The sequence below is a fragment of the Meleagris gallopavo genome, chromosome 16 (genome assembly GCF_000146605.3).
Source record: "Meleagris gallopavo isolate NT-WF06-2002-E0010 breed Aviagen turkey brand Nicholas breeding stock chromosome 16, Turkey_5.1, whole genome shotgun sequence".
Taxonomy (NCBI): domain Eukaryota; kingdom Metazoa; phylum Chordata; class Aves; order Galliformes; family Phasianidae; genus Meleagris; species Meleagris gallopavo.
The window spans coordinates 4,819,908-4,834,453 of record NC_015026.2 but is presented as its reverse complement, the minus strand read 5'-3'; the positions used below and the strand labels follow the sequence as shown (position 1 = coordinate 4,834,453).

At 39.0% G+C, this 14,546-nt stretch overlaps 1 protein-coding gene across 1 annotated transcript in view; it reads right to left on the bottom strand.

Annotated features, from left to right (window-relative positions):
- OTOA (otoancorin) overlaps positions 1–12,897 on the bottom strand; it is a 35,234-nt gene extending 22,337 nt beyond the window's left edge. The window contains exons 1-16 of the mRNA XM_031555829.1: positions 12,424–12,897; positions 12,043–12,071; positions 11,926–11,956; positions 11,805–11,832; positions 10,876–10,963; positions 9,299–9,430; positions 7,753–7,988; positions 7,406–7,509; positions 5,713–5,819; positions 5,153–5,292; positions 2,989–3,112; positions 2,403–2,618; positions 1,706–1,873; positions 1,244–1,384; positions 598–653; positions 133–250 (exon numbers count right to left, since the gene is read on the bottom strand). Of these exons, the coding sequence (XP_031411689.1) occupies positions 133–250; positions 598–653; positions 1,244–1,384; positions 1,706–1,873; positions 2,403–2,618; positions 2,989–3,112; positions 5,153–5,292; positions 5,713–5,819; positions 7,406–7,509; positions 7,753–7,988; positions 9,299–9,430; positions 10,876–10,963; positions 11,805–11,832; positions 11,926–11,956; positions 12,043–12,071; positions 12,424–12,502 (1,797 nt within the window). The 5' untranslated portion in view covers positions 12,503–12,897. The remainder of the gene's footprint in view (positions 1–132; positions 251–597; positions 654–1,243; positions 1,385–1,705; positions 1,874–2,402; positions 2,619–2,988; positions 3,113–5,152; positions 5,293–5,712; positions 5,820–7,405; positions 7,510–7,752; positions 7,989–9,298; positions 9,431–10,875; positions 10,964–11,804; positions 11,833–11,925; positions 11,957–12,042; positions 12,072–12,423) is intronic.
- Between the last annotated feature and the right edge of the window lie 1,649 nt (positions 12,898–14,546).

The window sequence follows — 14,546 nt, the reverse complement described above, 5'->3', positions numbered from 1 at the left end:
ATGAAATATGTTAACAGACAATTTCACATGTACAAGATTTGGAAAAAAATCTGACAAAAGATCAAGTTCCAGTTTACTTGCAGTTTGGATATTGAGTACACTTATGCACACAAAGTCTTTTTCTGGTTTTACCTGATATGGGGAAAGGAGATGAAGATTATTTTCGAAGACTTTGAAATGGTTTAAAAAAGAGTCCATGCCCATACTTTCAATCAGCTGACAAGTCACTCCTTTCACAAGCTGTCCTGTACTGATAGGGAAAGCAAAGTTCAATCTTTTCAGTATTTTTAGCAGAATATAGTCCTTACTCCCCACAACCAAAGCTTTAGTTTCATGATGAGCTCCAGAGATTGCCTGGTCCAAACCCTGAGCTCAGTGCAGGTCAGCTACAGCCAGTTGCCTGTGGCCTCACTGGGTTTTGCACATCTCCAAGCATGGAGACTCCCCGTGAGCAAGAGTTTACCTCTCTTTTCTTGTAATCTAAAGGCTATCAAAACTTAAAAATAAATAAATAAACAAACATAAAATAGTACAAAATAGCCACATGAAGTTTACCTTAAAGTTGCTCTGGTAACAGAATTAGAGTATTATCAATACCTTAGGAGGTCAACAGAAGAACTTTTCTTAGACAGTAACTCATACAGATACAAGGCCTGAAATAAAAGCCACCACATTTAAAGTAAAACTTCAGCAATACAGCTTAAAGATATAACCACAACTGCAAGGTTTCTGTATGTTTAATGCTATCAGGTACTCTAAAGACCTTTCCGGTGTCCAGAATGGTCAACCACAAGGCCTGGTACCCCCTGATGAACCTACTCTTCGCATCAGTGACCGGCACTGTGGGATGATGTTAAACACATTCCTGGCACGTGGCCATGGAATAATGAAGGTTTGAAGAGAGCTCTGGAGTTCATGTGGTCTAACCTTCTATATCTGGGCAGAGCCAAAGACTGGCTGTGTATGCAAGCATCTAGTACACAGTACTGGAAAGAAACTTAATGCGTCAGAATCTTGAAGATGTTTAAACTGTGCACATTAACACTTTCCTTTTCACAACATTGTCTCAGAAACCTGCCTTGGCTCTAAGTGACTGCTGGCTGCTTACATGAAAACATGTTTGGGTCCTTTCTTCTGCCTCTGTCTTTTCAACACATATGTATTAGAACACTTTTCCTGTTCTCCCATCATACTAAATTGCAGTGGAATGGAAAATTTATTGTTATTGTTTTTTTCTTTTTACCTGGCTGCTTCTTAGCTCTTTTTCTTTCATCATTGAAGAATTATATCCATTCTCCTTCCATAAATCAGAAAGAGATATTTCTCTAAAGAAAGCTCCTTGTATATCTGTGACCAGTGAAGAAAAATCTGTAGATGAAGCTATCTAAAAAGTGTGAGAGACAAATACGTGACATTTCAGAACTGATGCTTAGATTTACAGGATTTGTCTTTCTATTCCGTGTAATAAGAGAGTATAAAAGAAAAACATGTCAGGATTAAAAAAGCCTTGGAAGTAATCTAGGGAGAGCCTTCAAAACACACTTAGTACTAAAAAAAAAACAAACCAACAAAACACTAGAAATATTAACCATTGAGCTTATTCCAAGTAACATATTCTCAGTAACATTTTAAATCACACTCCACATATCTGGTTATTGTGCTTTTGTGCAGAGCAAATCTGCTACACACTGCAGTTTGTAATTACCTTCCTGAGGATCCCCTGCTGTTGTGCAGGAGATAAGTCTGATGAGTACTGGGATGTTGTGCCTCGAATGACCTGAGAAAGCTCTTTTGGGTTCATTCTGTAGAATGACTCAGTGCTAATACCAGTCACCAGTGCACCCATTTGGCTAACATTATAAAATGATAAAACCTGCAGAGATAACAGAGCAAACAAAGTCTTCTGGATTGTGCATAAAATACTTATTTAACATCAAACATTACTAAACCAAAACGATTTTTTTTTTGAGTACTTATTACTTTTTCTTGCCTAGAGATGCACTTGCTGCAGACATCTTTCAATTCAGACAAGATAGTTCTGGGGAAACTGTCCCATTTGTTCCCTGGGGTTCCTTTTTTTGGAAACCTTAGAGAGGACCCTGGCTCATTACAGTATATTAGAATATCTAGATTGGGATCGTGCAAATTCTACTGTGTGGAGCAGTGATACAAACGAAATAACATATACAATTGCCAATTGCAAGTATGCATTCTTCCAATTACCAGAGTATTATATTACTTCAGGAATGTTTTTCTTTGATTTATTTAAACAAATTTTTCATACCACTAACAGTTCTAGAAGTCTCATACCAGCCCTAAACTTTTCAAGATCTACAGTTACTGGGAGGAAAAAGCCACTCCGCTTTCAAAAACAGAAGATAAGAAGGCTGTATCAGAGGTACCTTTCCATAAGAGAGGTATTTACTGGATAAAATCATAACTTGGCTTTTTGCCCACCCAGAGACTTGGTTTAGTGTCGCAATAGCATTATGCACTGCTTCAGGTGACAAAGATTCCAGCTGGCCTGAAGTCAGCCCAACCACAGCATCTGACAGCGATCCAAGGGTATCATTCAATGTCTGGTTCTGCACGGCAATATTCAGGAGCTGAGATTTAAGCTAAAGCAAACAAACAAAAAATAAACAGATGGGAAACAAATCTGCCAAGAACCAATTTCCAATTACCACCCAAAACTTCAACTGGAGTTTTTGGAATAGACACTGGCAAGCAATTAGTGACCATACACTTCATTAAAATCCCAAAGTAGAATGACAACTGTCAAAGAAATATGGAAGAAACAGAACAAGAAAAGAATGAATACGGTGAGGAAAAATAAAAAGTTTTTATATTTTGCATTGTACACTCAAGAACTATTTCATTATTTCTTAGATCCCAGTAATCTTTCACTCTTATCTTTCTGAATTCAAGAAGAAAGTCCTTTTCCAATCCTGACAACATAGTAAGAGGAAGTATGAGCACAGTACCCACCTTCTGAACCTTGGCCTGGAAACCTTTTAATTGATTGCATTTAATCATTTGATGAAGTAAAGCCTGGGCCACAGCGGCATCCATCTGTTCCATGTCATCATAAAAGCAAACCAACAAACCTAGCCTATATGGAAGAAATACATTAGCTGGCTTCTGAGATAACAGCTGTCACTCTCAGGAAAGCGAAGTACAGTATGGTATACCCTATGTGCTCAAAACTTGAGTGATTTGTTTGTCACTAATGCTTTAAATCAGCAATTCTAAAACTCCACCTGGCCTTAAATTTGGGTATAAGGGACATACAATATTCATCTGAACTCCACTCAGATTGATTGTGCTGTAAAAAAAATTTAAGTTTCACAGTTCCGTTTGACCATGCCTGGATTTTCTCAGCTACCAGATTCTACTGCCTTTGGCAGAACTGGCAGTTATCTCTGCCTGGAAAAGGATAGAGGGCTATTAGGAAGTCTTGAAGTGGCTTCCTGAGTTCTTATCCAGGTTTAGCAAATATTTTGTACTCTATTTCAAATCCTGCTTGGATTTTACTTGTAACATTAATATGGTGGAGCAGCAGCAAGAGCATTACATTATAGTCTCAGGCTTAAACAAAGCCTGCTGCATTTCCCATCAAACACAGTTCTTTATCCCTACAACAGGGCCTTGGCTGAATTCAGTGCTGGTTAGGAGGAACAGTACTGTGGTTCACCGTCTCAGTTGTGCCAGCACAGCAAGGGTGTGGCATGCAGCACCGTCACAAAGATGGTAAAAATCTGCTGTGTACATAACCTCTGTTTTTAGTTCCTTTAGTCCCTCAGCAACAACCAGCTTATGATAATGATATAACAACCTACCACTTTAGCAGCCCATCTAAATTCTTGGGACGTCATCAAACTAACACACAAATCAAAGAAACATCTATAACTGCACTTTTATACCAAATAATTACCTCCTGATGCATTATTCCATAACCACCAAGAGCTCTTCATCTCCTCTGGGATTAGCAGCAATGAATAATGCTACTTCTTAAAAGTAAAAATGCATTTAAAGAGTCAGAGTGGTTAAAATGAATAATATAAAATAAGTGTGTTGTGAAAATGGAATATATTAAGGACTATGGAGCATGGCATTTCTCTCACTGATTAGAATCTGGCACCTCTCATGAGTGATAAAATCATTTTTAAGATTTTTAACGTTGAAATCTAGAGTGCGGGCATAATTCTGTCACTTACATCCCCAACAATCAACAGTACTTCACAGAAGTCAATGAGTTACATTGCAATAATGATAGAAGCTCCACAGCCACATTCTTCATTAGTTTAAAACTCTGAAGCATTCTCTGAGGAAAGTACAAATAACTCCAGACCGTGGTGCCTTAGGACTAAATACATCCACTTACATGACAGTGTAAATGTAAATGTAGGACACAGTACTTTCCTGCAGGTAGCTCTTGCTCACTACATATTTATGAATAAAAGCAAGCTGCATATATATATATACATATATATATATATATATATATATTTGTTAAAGTCAGTTCAGTGCTGATTTGATAGCTCTAGAAGTGCAGTTTTTTGCTTGCACACATAAAGTCACAAACTTCTAACCTTAACTCATCTCTGCTGTGCAAGACTACCTGTAAAGAAGACAGCAGGATGGGCTTTTGATCTCTCCACTTCGTGACCGCTCTGCTGAAGTTATCAGTTGGACACCTCCTGCAGCCCTGATTGACACGAGCTAAAATTTTTTCTTTAAGTCCTAACCATACTGTTATTTCCACAAAACACTTCTCTTTTCTGTAATTCAAACAGCTAACAGGGCTTGCGTCCTGCTCCCCCAATTTGTTTAGCTGCTGTACTATACAGCTTGACGGAGCTTCGATTGGGTCCCACACACACTGCTGTAGTCCTCTTACTGCTGACAACTCCGCACTGCAGAGCCAGAGATGAAGCATCAGCTAATTAGGCACACCTCCAAAATTCATAAAGCAGCAGTTCTCCACTGTTGCTAACCAGGGCTGGATTTCAGCCTGTATTTTCCTGCTGGAAGAAAAAAGCTATGCCAGATCAACAATCTCATCAGCTACTCATTGCTTAGGCTCTCCTCAGTTCTCATCTTATCTATTCATTCTCCCCATACACAGCAAGAAAAAAACCATCAGTCTTGCCTGTAGACAGTTGAAGTGTTTCTCACATCAAATCCCGATGAGTTTATTCTGTCCAGGAAGGCTTGTGCAAGCTCTGGTGTGATATCATAAACTGTGTCCAACTGCTTTGTTGCATTGTCGTAGCTAATGAATAGTTTTATCTGATCAGTGCAAACAAAGTCGTTCATCAGGATTAGGGAATGACTGCATCCAATAAAACAAGCTTGACACTATAAATTAATTGACTCAATGTATGCTTTACAGAAAGAAGATTTGGATAATACAGTATTTTTGAAAGTAACACTGTTGGACTGTCAAATAATTTGAGGGTCTTCTATTATTGGTCCTTTCAATACAAATCACAGAAGCCTGATACGGATAAATAACTACGTATCACTGATAAGTCCTTCTCAATTACATAAGAGAGGAATAATTGGTTGACAATGAATTTAAATTCACGTCATATTTAAGAAATTAAAAAAATATAAATTCCTCTTTCACGTTTAAGATTGCATTTTGTTCACACCTTTTGTAGATGACATCATTTGACAATGATACGTCCAATGAGCTCTTCTACTTACTTCACTGAGACTAATTTTCAGAATTTCTTCCAAAGGCAGATGGACCATGTATCTTCCTAAAATCCATAAGTTTTCTGCACTGACCCATGAAGCTGATTCATTGAAATCTACTTTCAACAAATAGATAGTTACTACAGTGTTTGGAAACTCATTGTTTTTCAAAAATATCATGCCCACTATGTTATTATTGGTAAACGATTAAAAAATAGCTGCAAATCAGAAAAATCCTTTGCAGACAGAGTCAAGTTCCCTCCATTAGCTAGCTCTTAGCACCACATTTTTAAGAACTCATTCACTTTTTAATGAAACTAAAATAGTATTGCAAATGTCTCAAATTTTCTCATATGAAGACAATCTTTTATAGTTGTAGAAGCAAAATGGGTAAAGGACAGAACTGGCAAAATTATAGTATTAAGTATGAAGCATTTTAAACTTAGGTTTTCCTAATCAAATATATTATTTGTATTCAAATCAGGCAGGCATAATATTTTCTAACTCTTGATGTATCTTACATATTATTATTGATAATACCATTTATTATCTTACATATTATTATTGATAATACCATTTATTTCTGTAATATGCAATACCAATAATGCAGAAATGAATAATTATTCATATACTCATATGGAAAAAGGTTAGCAAAAATACAAAATACTGCCTAACATTTAATAAATGTCATTTATCTGGTAACATTCTCAAAAAGTATTTTAAATGAAATCAGGATCCCTGAGAATAATGTATTTACAGACCATAATATGATAATAATAATATAGTAATATGGTAATAATATAATAATATGGTAATATGAGCTAGAAAGACAGTGTTTTCCCAAAGTGTCCTAACTTGACTACTCAGCATGATATCATATCTTCCCCATACCTGCACTGCTTTGCATGTGAAAGAGCAACAGGACAGAAGAGAGGCATGGCAGTTCCCAGTCCCACCTGAGCTGGGTGATCTTTTACTAACTGAGGGCTCACTACTGTTCCAGGCATGATGCCTGATGTGGGATCTTCCCAGGATTGCTGAGCACCATGAGGTGAATCCTGCCCATGATAGAACGCATCACAGCAGAGTGGTGATTTTCCCCTCTATGACTTTACACATTATGCAGATATTTTGGAGTAGTTGTGGTTCCAGGAGCCAGATTTTGCTACACTGAAACGAGGGGGCATTTTGCCTTTCACTTACAGAGGAACAGGAAGAATATACAGTGGATGTTCTGTGAGACGCAGACGTGGCTTTGATATGTTGGCATTACAGCCCTCTCGTGGAGCATCCCATGCACTGTCCCAGTGTGGCATATATTAGTCAGGCAAATAGACTAGGAAAATGCATACAATTGGACTGACTCTTTTTTCTTTAAATAATAGGCTCTCAGACAGGTCTATTCTAGTCTCAGCAGGAGTTCAGAAGTAAACAGTACATATCCTATTTAAATCTTAGAGAAGGAATCTGAGAACAGAGGCTTTGAGTACACTGAGCAGAAGAGGTGAACAACAAGCATCTTTGGGGAGCTATTTGCTGTGATTAACAAATCTTCTATGCTTATTGCAGTCCACAGCAAAGGCACTGCAGAGAGCTACTCATAACAGTCCTGTGTTAAACATGAGAAACAACACAATACAAAAGACAAGTCTTTTGTTGACTGTTTTTCTCTTATAATAAGCAAGAACAGTGCATAACATACCACTTCTGTTATAAGGTTTTTGTAGAATCTCCTTCATCCAGCCATACAGAGCTTTCTGTGTATTTGCTGAGGTTTTGTCGTAGAGGTCCTTAAATACAGTTGATCTAAGTGATACAGTGGCATATTAATTCATTAATGAGTAAGCAAAGAAAAAAACACCCAAAAGACACATGGACAAATGTTTTTAGAAACAGCAAGATAAAAGAGGAAAGCTACAGCTGATAAAATAGTGAGACTAGTAATCTACTAGTGAGAATAGTAATCTTTTTCTAAGTCTACATATCCAGAAGAAATGCTACATAGTACTAATTGTGATGATTGTGATGGTTGGAAAATAAATGGCTCACAAGTTTCTGAAAGCATCTTCCTGCAGATCATTTGGGAGACTCCCAATGACATCAGATTGGAGATAATTCACCGATGACATTCGCAAAATCTGGCTTAGGATATCTACACAGTCCATAGCCCTCAGAGCCAGAAAGCATTTCTCCAGTGTTATAAGAAACAAGGTTCTGTTCACTCCTGGAATTTGGAAAATTCTCTCCCGAGTCTTTTCCCAATCAAGAATAACATTTCCAATTTCCTGCAAACAACACAGGGTTAAAATAATGTCTTTTGATTAATTCCATAAACTGTTCATTTTGAAGCCTCATAGAAAGCACTCTACAAACAATATGGTGCTATTCTCATGAAAAATAGCTGCAAAACACTGCCTGGTTGTGTTTTTTCAGATAATTCCTGTTTGGTGTTGGCTACAGACCAGCTTGAATCTTTATAAAAATCAAAATGAAAAACAGAAAAAGCCAAATGGCTCAAGTTACAGCACGTACTCTCACGAAGGAGTTAGTTACTTGGAAAAATGAACAGGTACTGGAATAGAATGAGTATTATTTCTTATGTAATTTAGTATGTAGGCAACTCTAGAACGGATCTTTTCCCATGCAGTATTTCGTCAGCCGTTATTACAAACACCCCCTTCAAGACACCAGGCAACATCAAAGAAACAAGTGTAGGTAAAAGCCAGTCTGGCAGGGGACAGAGCATTGGGTTGTTCCTTCTCAGATGTCAACGTCCCTAGGACAGCAAGGTCAGAGCTGATAGTCTCAGGCCTGGTTATTTGTTACTGTAATTATTACCCATTTCAGAAGAACTACATCCATCACTTGAGAAGAATAAATTCACAGCTTATTGACAGGACTTATGGTCAATGCTCCTCCTCCCAGTACAGGCTATACACCCATGTGGTGTGCTTCAGCAACAGAAGCTGCACTGCTGTTCCTTGAGAAGTGCTCCCTGCATTGTCCAGAGTTTGTCCTGGGCAGTTACCTCACATGGCTGGGGAAATGCTCTGCCTTTGTTCCAGGTTAATCTGCACCCCTGCAGTGATGCACATCTGGAAGCCCGCAGGGAGGATGCAAAGTGCTGTCATGCACCAGGATACCATCCCAAACAGGGGAGGCCATCCCCACTGAGTGGCACTCGCTGGATTTGAGTGAAACATATAAGGTGGGTCACCCATATAACACAGCACAAAGGCAAGAAAAAACATCATGCTGCTTCCCCTCCAAATTGCCTAATTATTTGCTTGTATGGGGCTTTAACAGGATAATTAATTTCACCTTCTTCAGTCATCTTGCCTCTTTCTAGCCAATGTGAAGAAACAGAAACTCAAAGAGAACAAGTGGTCCTACCCACCCCACAGAACTATTCTCTGAACATGCATCTTTCTCCAGTGAGTAGGCAGAAAATCCAGACTTGGGGCTGACACCCGATCTTTAGACACCGACCTACAGAAAGGGGCTCCTGCAATCATGCATGGTGAGAGACCAAGTCTGGTCCTTTTCCTTTTATCTAAGTTTTGAGAGCAGCTCTATTTCTCGTGCAGAGACTTACAAGATAGTCCTTTCCGCTGTTGAAGAGATACTTCATTGCAGTCTGGAACTGCTGTTGATCAAGCTGTTGAAATGCAGACAGCAGCTGCCTGGGCTGGTATAAAAGGTTCTTCAAGTAACTCTGTATGGATGTCTGAAGTATTAAAAAAATATGCATTATATACATAAAATTCATGGTATCCCACTAGATGCATCTTTTACTCCCTGAAAATCTCCACATAAGGAGAAATAAGTGTTTAGCTTTCTGTACTGCCCATGTTGTCAGTGACTAGAATAACTACAATCAAAACAAAATGGAAACAAAAATAATCTAAACACAATGCTGGAAGACAATAGCTTTTAAATCCTATGACTGGTATCACGAGCAAGTTCTCTTCAGTGAGACATGTAACAAAAATACCTCTGTTTTTCCCTTCATAAAAACAAATACACTAATGTTTTTCTGCTTCATGGCAGAGCTGCACAAATAAACTCTTCAAAGAGCTCCAAACATCAGGTACTGTGGGCATACAATTATTACTTAAAAAAAGAAGGAAATGTGCAATTAGGCAGGAGGCGAAGTCTGCACCAGGTCATAAAGCAAAACTACCCTTTCTCACATCAAACTGCATTAGCAGCTAACAACCTCATGCCTGTTTTAAAACTCCGAGGGGAATTCTAGCATAGCAACAGAAAACACGATCAGGTTCATTAGCACTAGACTGGAGAAAATCCCTTCTAATTCCCACCAGAATTATTTCAGAATTGGTTAGGAATTTGAGTTGACACTGCTTTGTTGTCTTTGCATTGCCACCACCATCTATTAACACAGTTAGGTCTTTGTTGTCCAGGAGTTCAGGGCTGATTACAGCCTTAAAATGTTAATAAAACTCATCTGTGCAAATGAATTCTAAAGACACCGAGAGCAAACAGAAAGAAGCGGGGTCACTCTCATGCAGGTTTGGAAGAGTGTGGCAGCAAAATGGGGTTTGAGGAACTGCAGGGCTGTGAGCTTTGGCTCACGTGTTTGCTGCTCTCAGAGTGCATGCAGGGAGGACTCTAGATTTGGGTTAGTGGTACAGCTCCACTTCAGTTGGTGAGGTTGTTGGATTTGGCTCCTAACCAATCATCAAAGGGTAAAGGAAACCAGCTTTTTTCTATGTTACTTCCCCAGTGACAATTTTAAAAAGATATCTCAGAGGAGCCTTATAAGATGAAAGCATTTTTTTAGGATGCTCTGGAGCCTCTCATTCCATCTGAAGTAATGCAAACTACAGCCACAGTCAAAATCTTGAAGAAATCTGCCTTTTATGGTGAAAAAGCACGTGCATATACTCAATTCAGAAGCAAACAGAAAACTCCAAGTTTTTGCTTACCATCAGAAGAGATACAAAAACACCTTATTGTTTAATCCTTGCATAATGTTGCAATCTTTAGGGGCAAAAAAAAAAAAAGGTATTCATATTTCCTACATCTCTGCCACACTGCAGAGCTATTAATTACTTCTATTATTGACAATCTAACTTTGGCTACAGACTGAGTAGCTTATTTTAATTCCTTTTTAAATAAAAATTTTGATGCATTTTAAATGACACACACCTGTAGGCTGTGAAGAGTAAACTTAACCTCTTGCGCATGGAAATATGCCATGACTTTTGTAACCATATCTGCTGTCCATACATTAGAACTGCAAGAGAAAACAGGACTGAAAGTGCCAGCAAAATAATATAGCATATAAAATAGCTGATTTAGTCAAGACAGTAAGAGAAGCGAACAGTATCAGTAACAACTAAATGACACAAGTATTTTTTGGCTTAACCAGAATAACAGCCAACATATTGAATGCAATGAATAGTTAGAAGAGAAATCTATTAGTAGTGTTTTTTGTTTTTGTTTTTTGTCTAAATCCATTTCCCCTCCCTAATAATATAAATTTACTGACATGATACCAGACATGAGATGAGCTGTGTGGTGGCTCCTCGCAATGCCTCTTCCTATCCGCTTATCCAAAGTAAGTATGGGGACTAATTTTTACTGCCTTTTCCCCAGCAGAGTTATTAATGTCAGTGTTTCTTCTTTACCCAGCCAGATTTTATCAAAATATATCAGGGTGGAATTGAGGCTTTTACTCTCTTCCATATTTAGACAAAATTGGCAATAATTACAAAGTCACCAAGAGCTGGAGGAAGAGGGAGGGATGGAGGGTGAAGCAGGACTGGAAACTGACTGCACACTGGAACTGCACCAATAAGAAGCCATTCTGAAATACATGAACTAAGTTAATTAACAAGGTTTTTGAAAACTGTAGCATGCATTCAGATTCTCAGCCTCATCCTATGCTTGCTTTTTGCTTTATCATGAAAAAACAGCTTTTTCCTCATTAGGACAAAATATTCCTCATGGTAGATCTAGACCAAAGTAATCATGTAGCAATTTCATAATGTTTCAGCTTTTGTGGAAATGAAACAGATCAGATGTGAAGTGCACAATGATACCGAAAAATCAAGATGGTGAGAGTAATACATTACCTCTGAAAATGAAGTATATCGAGGAGAGCTACACGTAAAAAATGGAACAGAAAGAGTTACAGCGAGATACTGAGTTTTAATTCCTTTTAGCAACATAAATAGGAACAATTTTGCACATTACCATTTAGGTATTTCCCAGTCATTACTTCCTCCTTAAGACAAAAAATAAAAATGTGTGATCAGTTATTTTTAGATTATATTATAAATGTTATTAGAGAGACCAAGTAAACATACTAACCGCAGCTTTGTGTAGTAACGGAGGCAAATCTGTAAAAGATGATCACGTTACTAAAAGTTGATTTGACATTTTACCATTCAGTTGCTGTACAAAAATGCTTCTCATGCAGCTACCACAGCTATATACACACTTAAAATTTACAGTCACACATATTCTGCAGCTTTGATTAAATGAACTTACAGAAGAAAACTGAAAATAAAAAGCTATTAAATAATAAGTAATTTTGTCTAAATTCTTTGCTGATACAGTCCCTGAGGTCAAGAGAGCAGAGAATAGTCTCCTACTTACTAAACAGCACTGAATCTACTTTGTATCTACTTATTAAACACAGCTTTTTCCATCACACAGAATACATTGCTGACATAGGATTTCTAGTCTTACCTTCAGAATTCTGACTGTGAGTAATCTCAGCAGGATTCATTAGTATCAATAAGAAACACATCTTCAGAAGTCTGAGCATTTCTTCTAGTGTTTATTAGATTCAGAAGATATTTGGATTGAAAAAGAAAATAAAAAGAGCAGTCAAAAGGCAGCATTCGCCCCAAAGTTCCATTCCTGTAAGTCAGAACCAGTCTAAGCTACCAAGTGCAGACTGAGATCAGAATGATCTGCAAGTGCTTGCTCCCAAGCTTTCAATTTAGATCTTTTTCCAGGCTAGAGACACGCTTTATGCAAATACAAGTCCAACAGGTGTGTGTGTGCAGCCAGGGATTGTTTTCCCCCTTTTCAGTAAATACTTTTTCCTTCCTAGCTGCACTTTAATAAGCCACATTCCAAATAAATATGACTTAAATGCCATTTAACAACAAACAAAAAACGGAACTTTTAAACTCGGATAAAATAGAAAAGAAATAAAGAGATTGAAAAAAGAAACTCCAACCAGTCCTTCAGCCTTCCTTAGCTCATGGAATTGCCTGCACGACCTCTGCAGCTCTGCCCTGCCCCGCACTGGGCCTGGCCTTCAGCATCAGTGCTGGGTGCCCCAGGCAGGGGGGAGGAGCTCTCCCTTTCCTACAGTTCAAGGGCTTAACTGCACCATGCTTACTTTCTCCATTTCTTTTTGTTGCTGAATTTGGATCTGTGCTTCCCCCTTCCCCTGTTGTTTTATTTTGCCATGGATTGAATTACAGATTTGAACATTTGATAATTAGAAACACCTTTTTCAGACTGTTTAATCTCACCTATCTGCTAGGTACCATTTTACAAGAACACCTGTCAATAGCCTCTAGCAATATCTCAGCCTAATGCAAATACATAACTCCAGCCTTGTAACTGGAGTGACTCAAACTGATGGATGACAACACACTGAAACACTGTGCTTTAGGAAGCCAGGCCCCATCCTTGCACACACTGAAGACCTTTTCAACTACTCCTCTGGGAGTGCTGCACTACACCTATCTCATTCAGATGTATCTGGTTTCTCAGACAATGAACTTTCTTGTGTTTGTTTCTGCTATTGCCCTATTAATTTTGCAGTAAGGTTTGATTACTCTGCACAGTTTAAATCATGCTATCAATGTCGATCCTGACTTTTTTATTCCAACTCATTCACTTTGATCACAGGGAGTATTTTAATTAAGGCATACAAAATTAATATATAAGGAGATTGAACGCTAAGAGAAGTTCTCTTCTATCCTGACTAACTGCCATGGACAACTAGCAGGTGCATAAAGGATTTGCAGTGAAATAGCCCTGCTTGATAAGAATCTGAGAGATTAAGTATTTCTTTTGTCGCTGAAACCAGTCCATTTGCAGAAGTTCCCTGGAGCTTTTTGGCAACCCTGAATCAGCCTGTAGCTCTGCAGCTTCCACCCAGCATCTCTCTGCAGAGTTTTCCTTGCAGTGTGGCAGCACATGCTATGAGCGGATCTCCGAGACATCTCTTGCTGGACTCTCAGGTTATGAGGAGCTTGCAGACTGCCCCTGCTCTCACTCCCAAAACACACGCTCTTACATGTCAAGAAATCCTAGACACTTTATCACTGATGCAGCCAGTACCTTATCTGAAGCCTGATAACCAGAAAACTAAACTCATAATCAGAAGTCTTGCTGATAACCCCATGCACGAGTGCCTTTTCTCCCCCTCGCAGCCAGGCTCTCACCACCTCCACAAAAAAGCCCTAACGTGCAGCAGCATGGGAACACTCAGGGGGGTTCAGGCTGCAGAGGGAGGGAGGGAAGAAGGGGGAGGGTAGAGAAGAGAGCTGCTGCGTTCTTATGGCGTCAGTGGGGACAGCCAAGCACTTTACCTTCTTCTGCCACATGTCTCCTTCCCCTCACTCCACAGTGCAAGGAGCTGGCGGTGGCAGCCAGGACCCCTGAGGGGAGGGCAGGGATCGCCCTACAGCTTCAGGTGCCTACCCAGCCTTCAGTCAGAGCGGAGGGGAAAGGTCCTGCTGTGGAAACTCAAGAGGGCGAGAGACTCCTACAGTAGGCAGCAGAGGACTCGTCTTCTCATCCTGAGATGAAGAGATTTCAATAGAATGTATGAGGGCAACAAACTG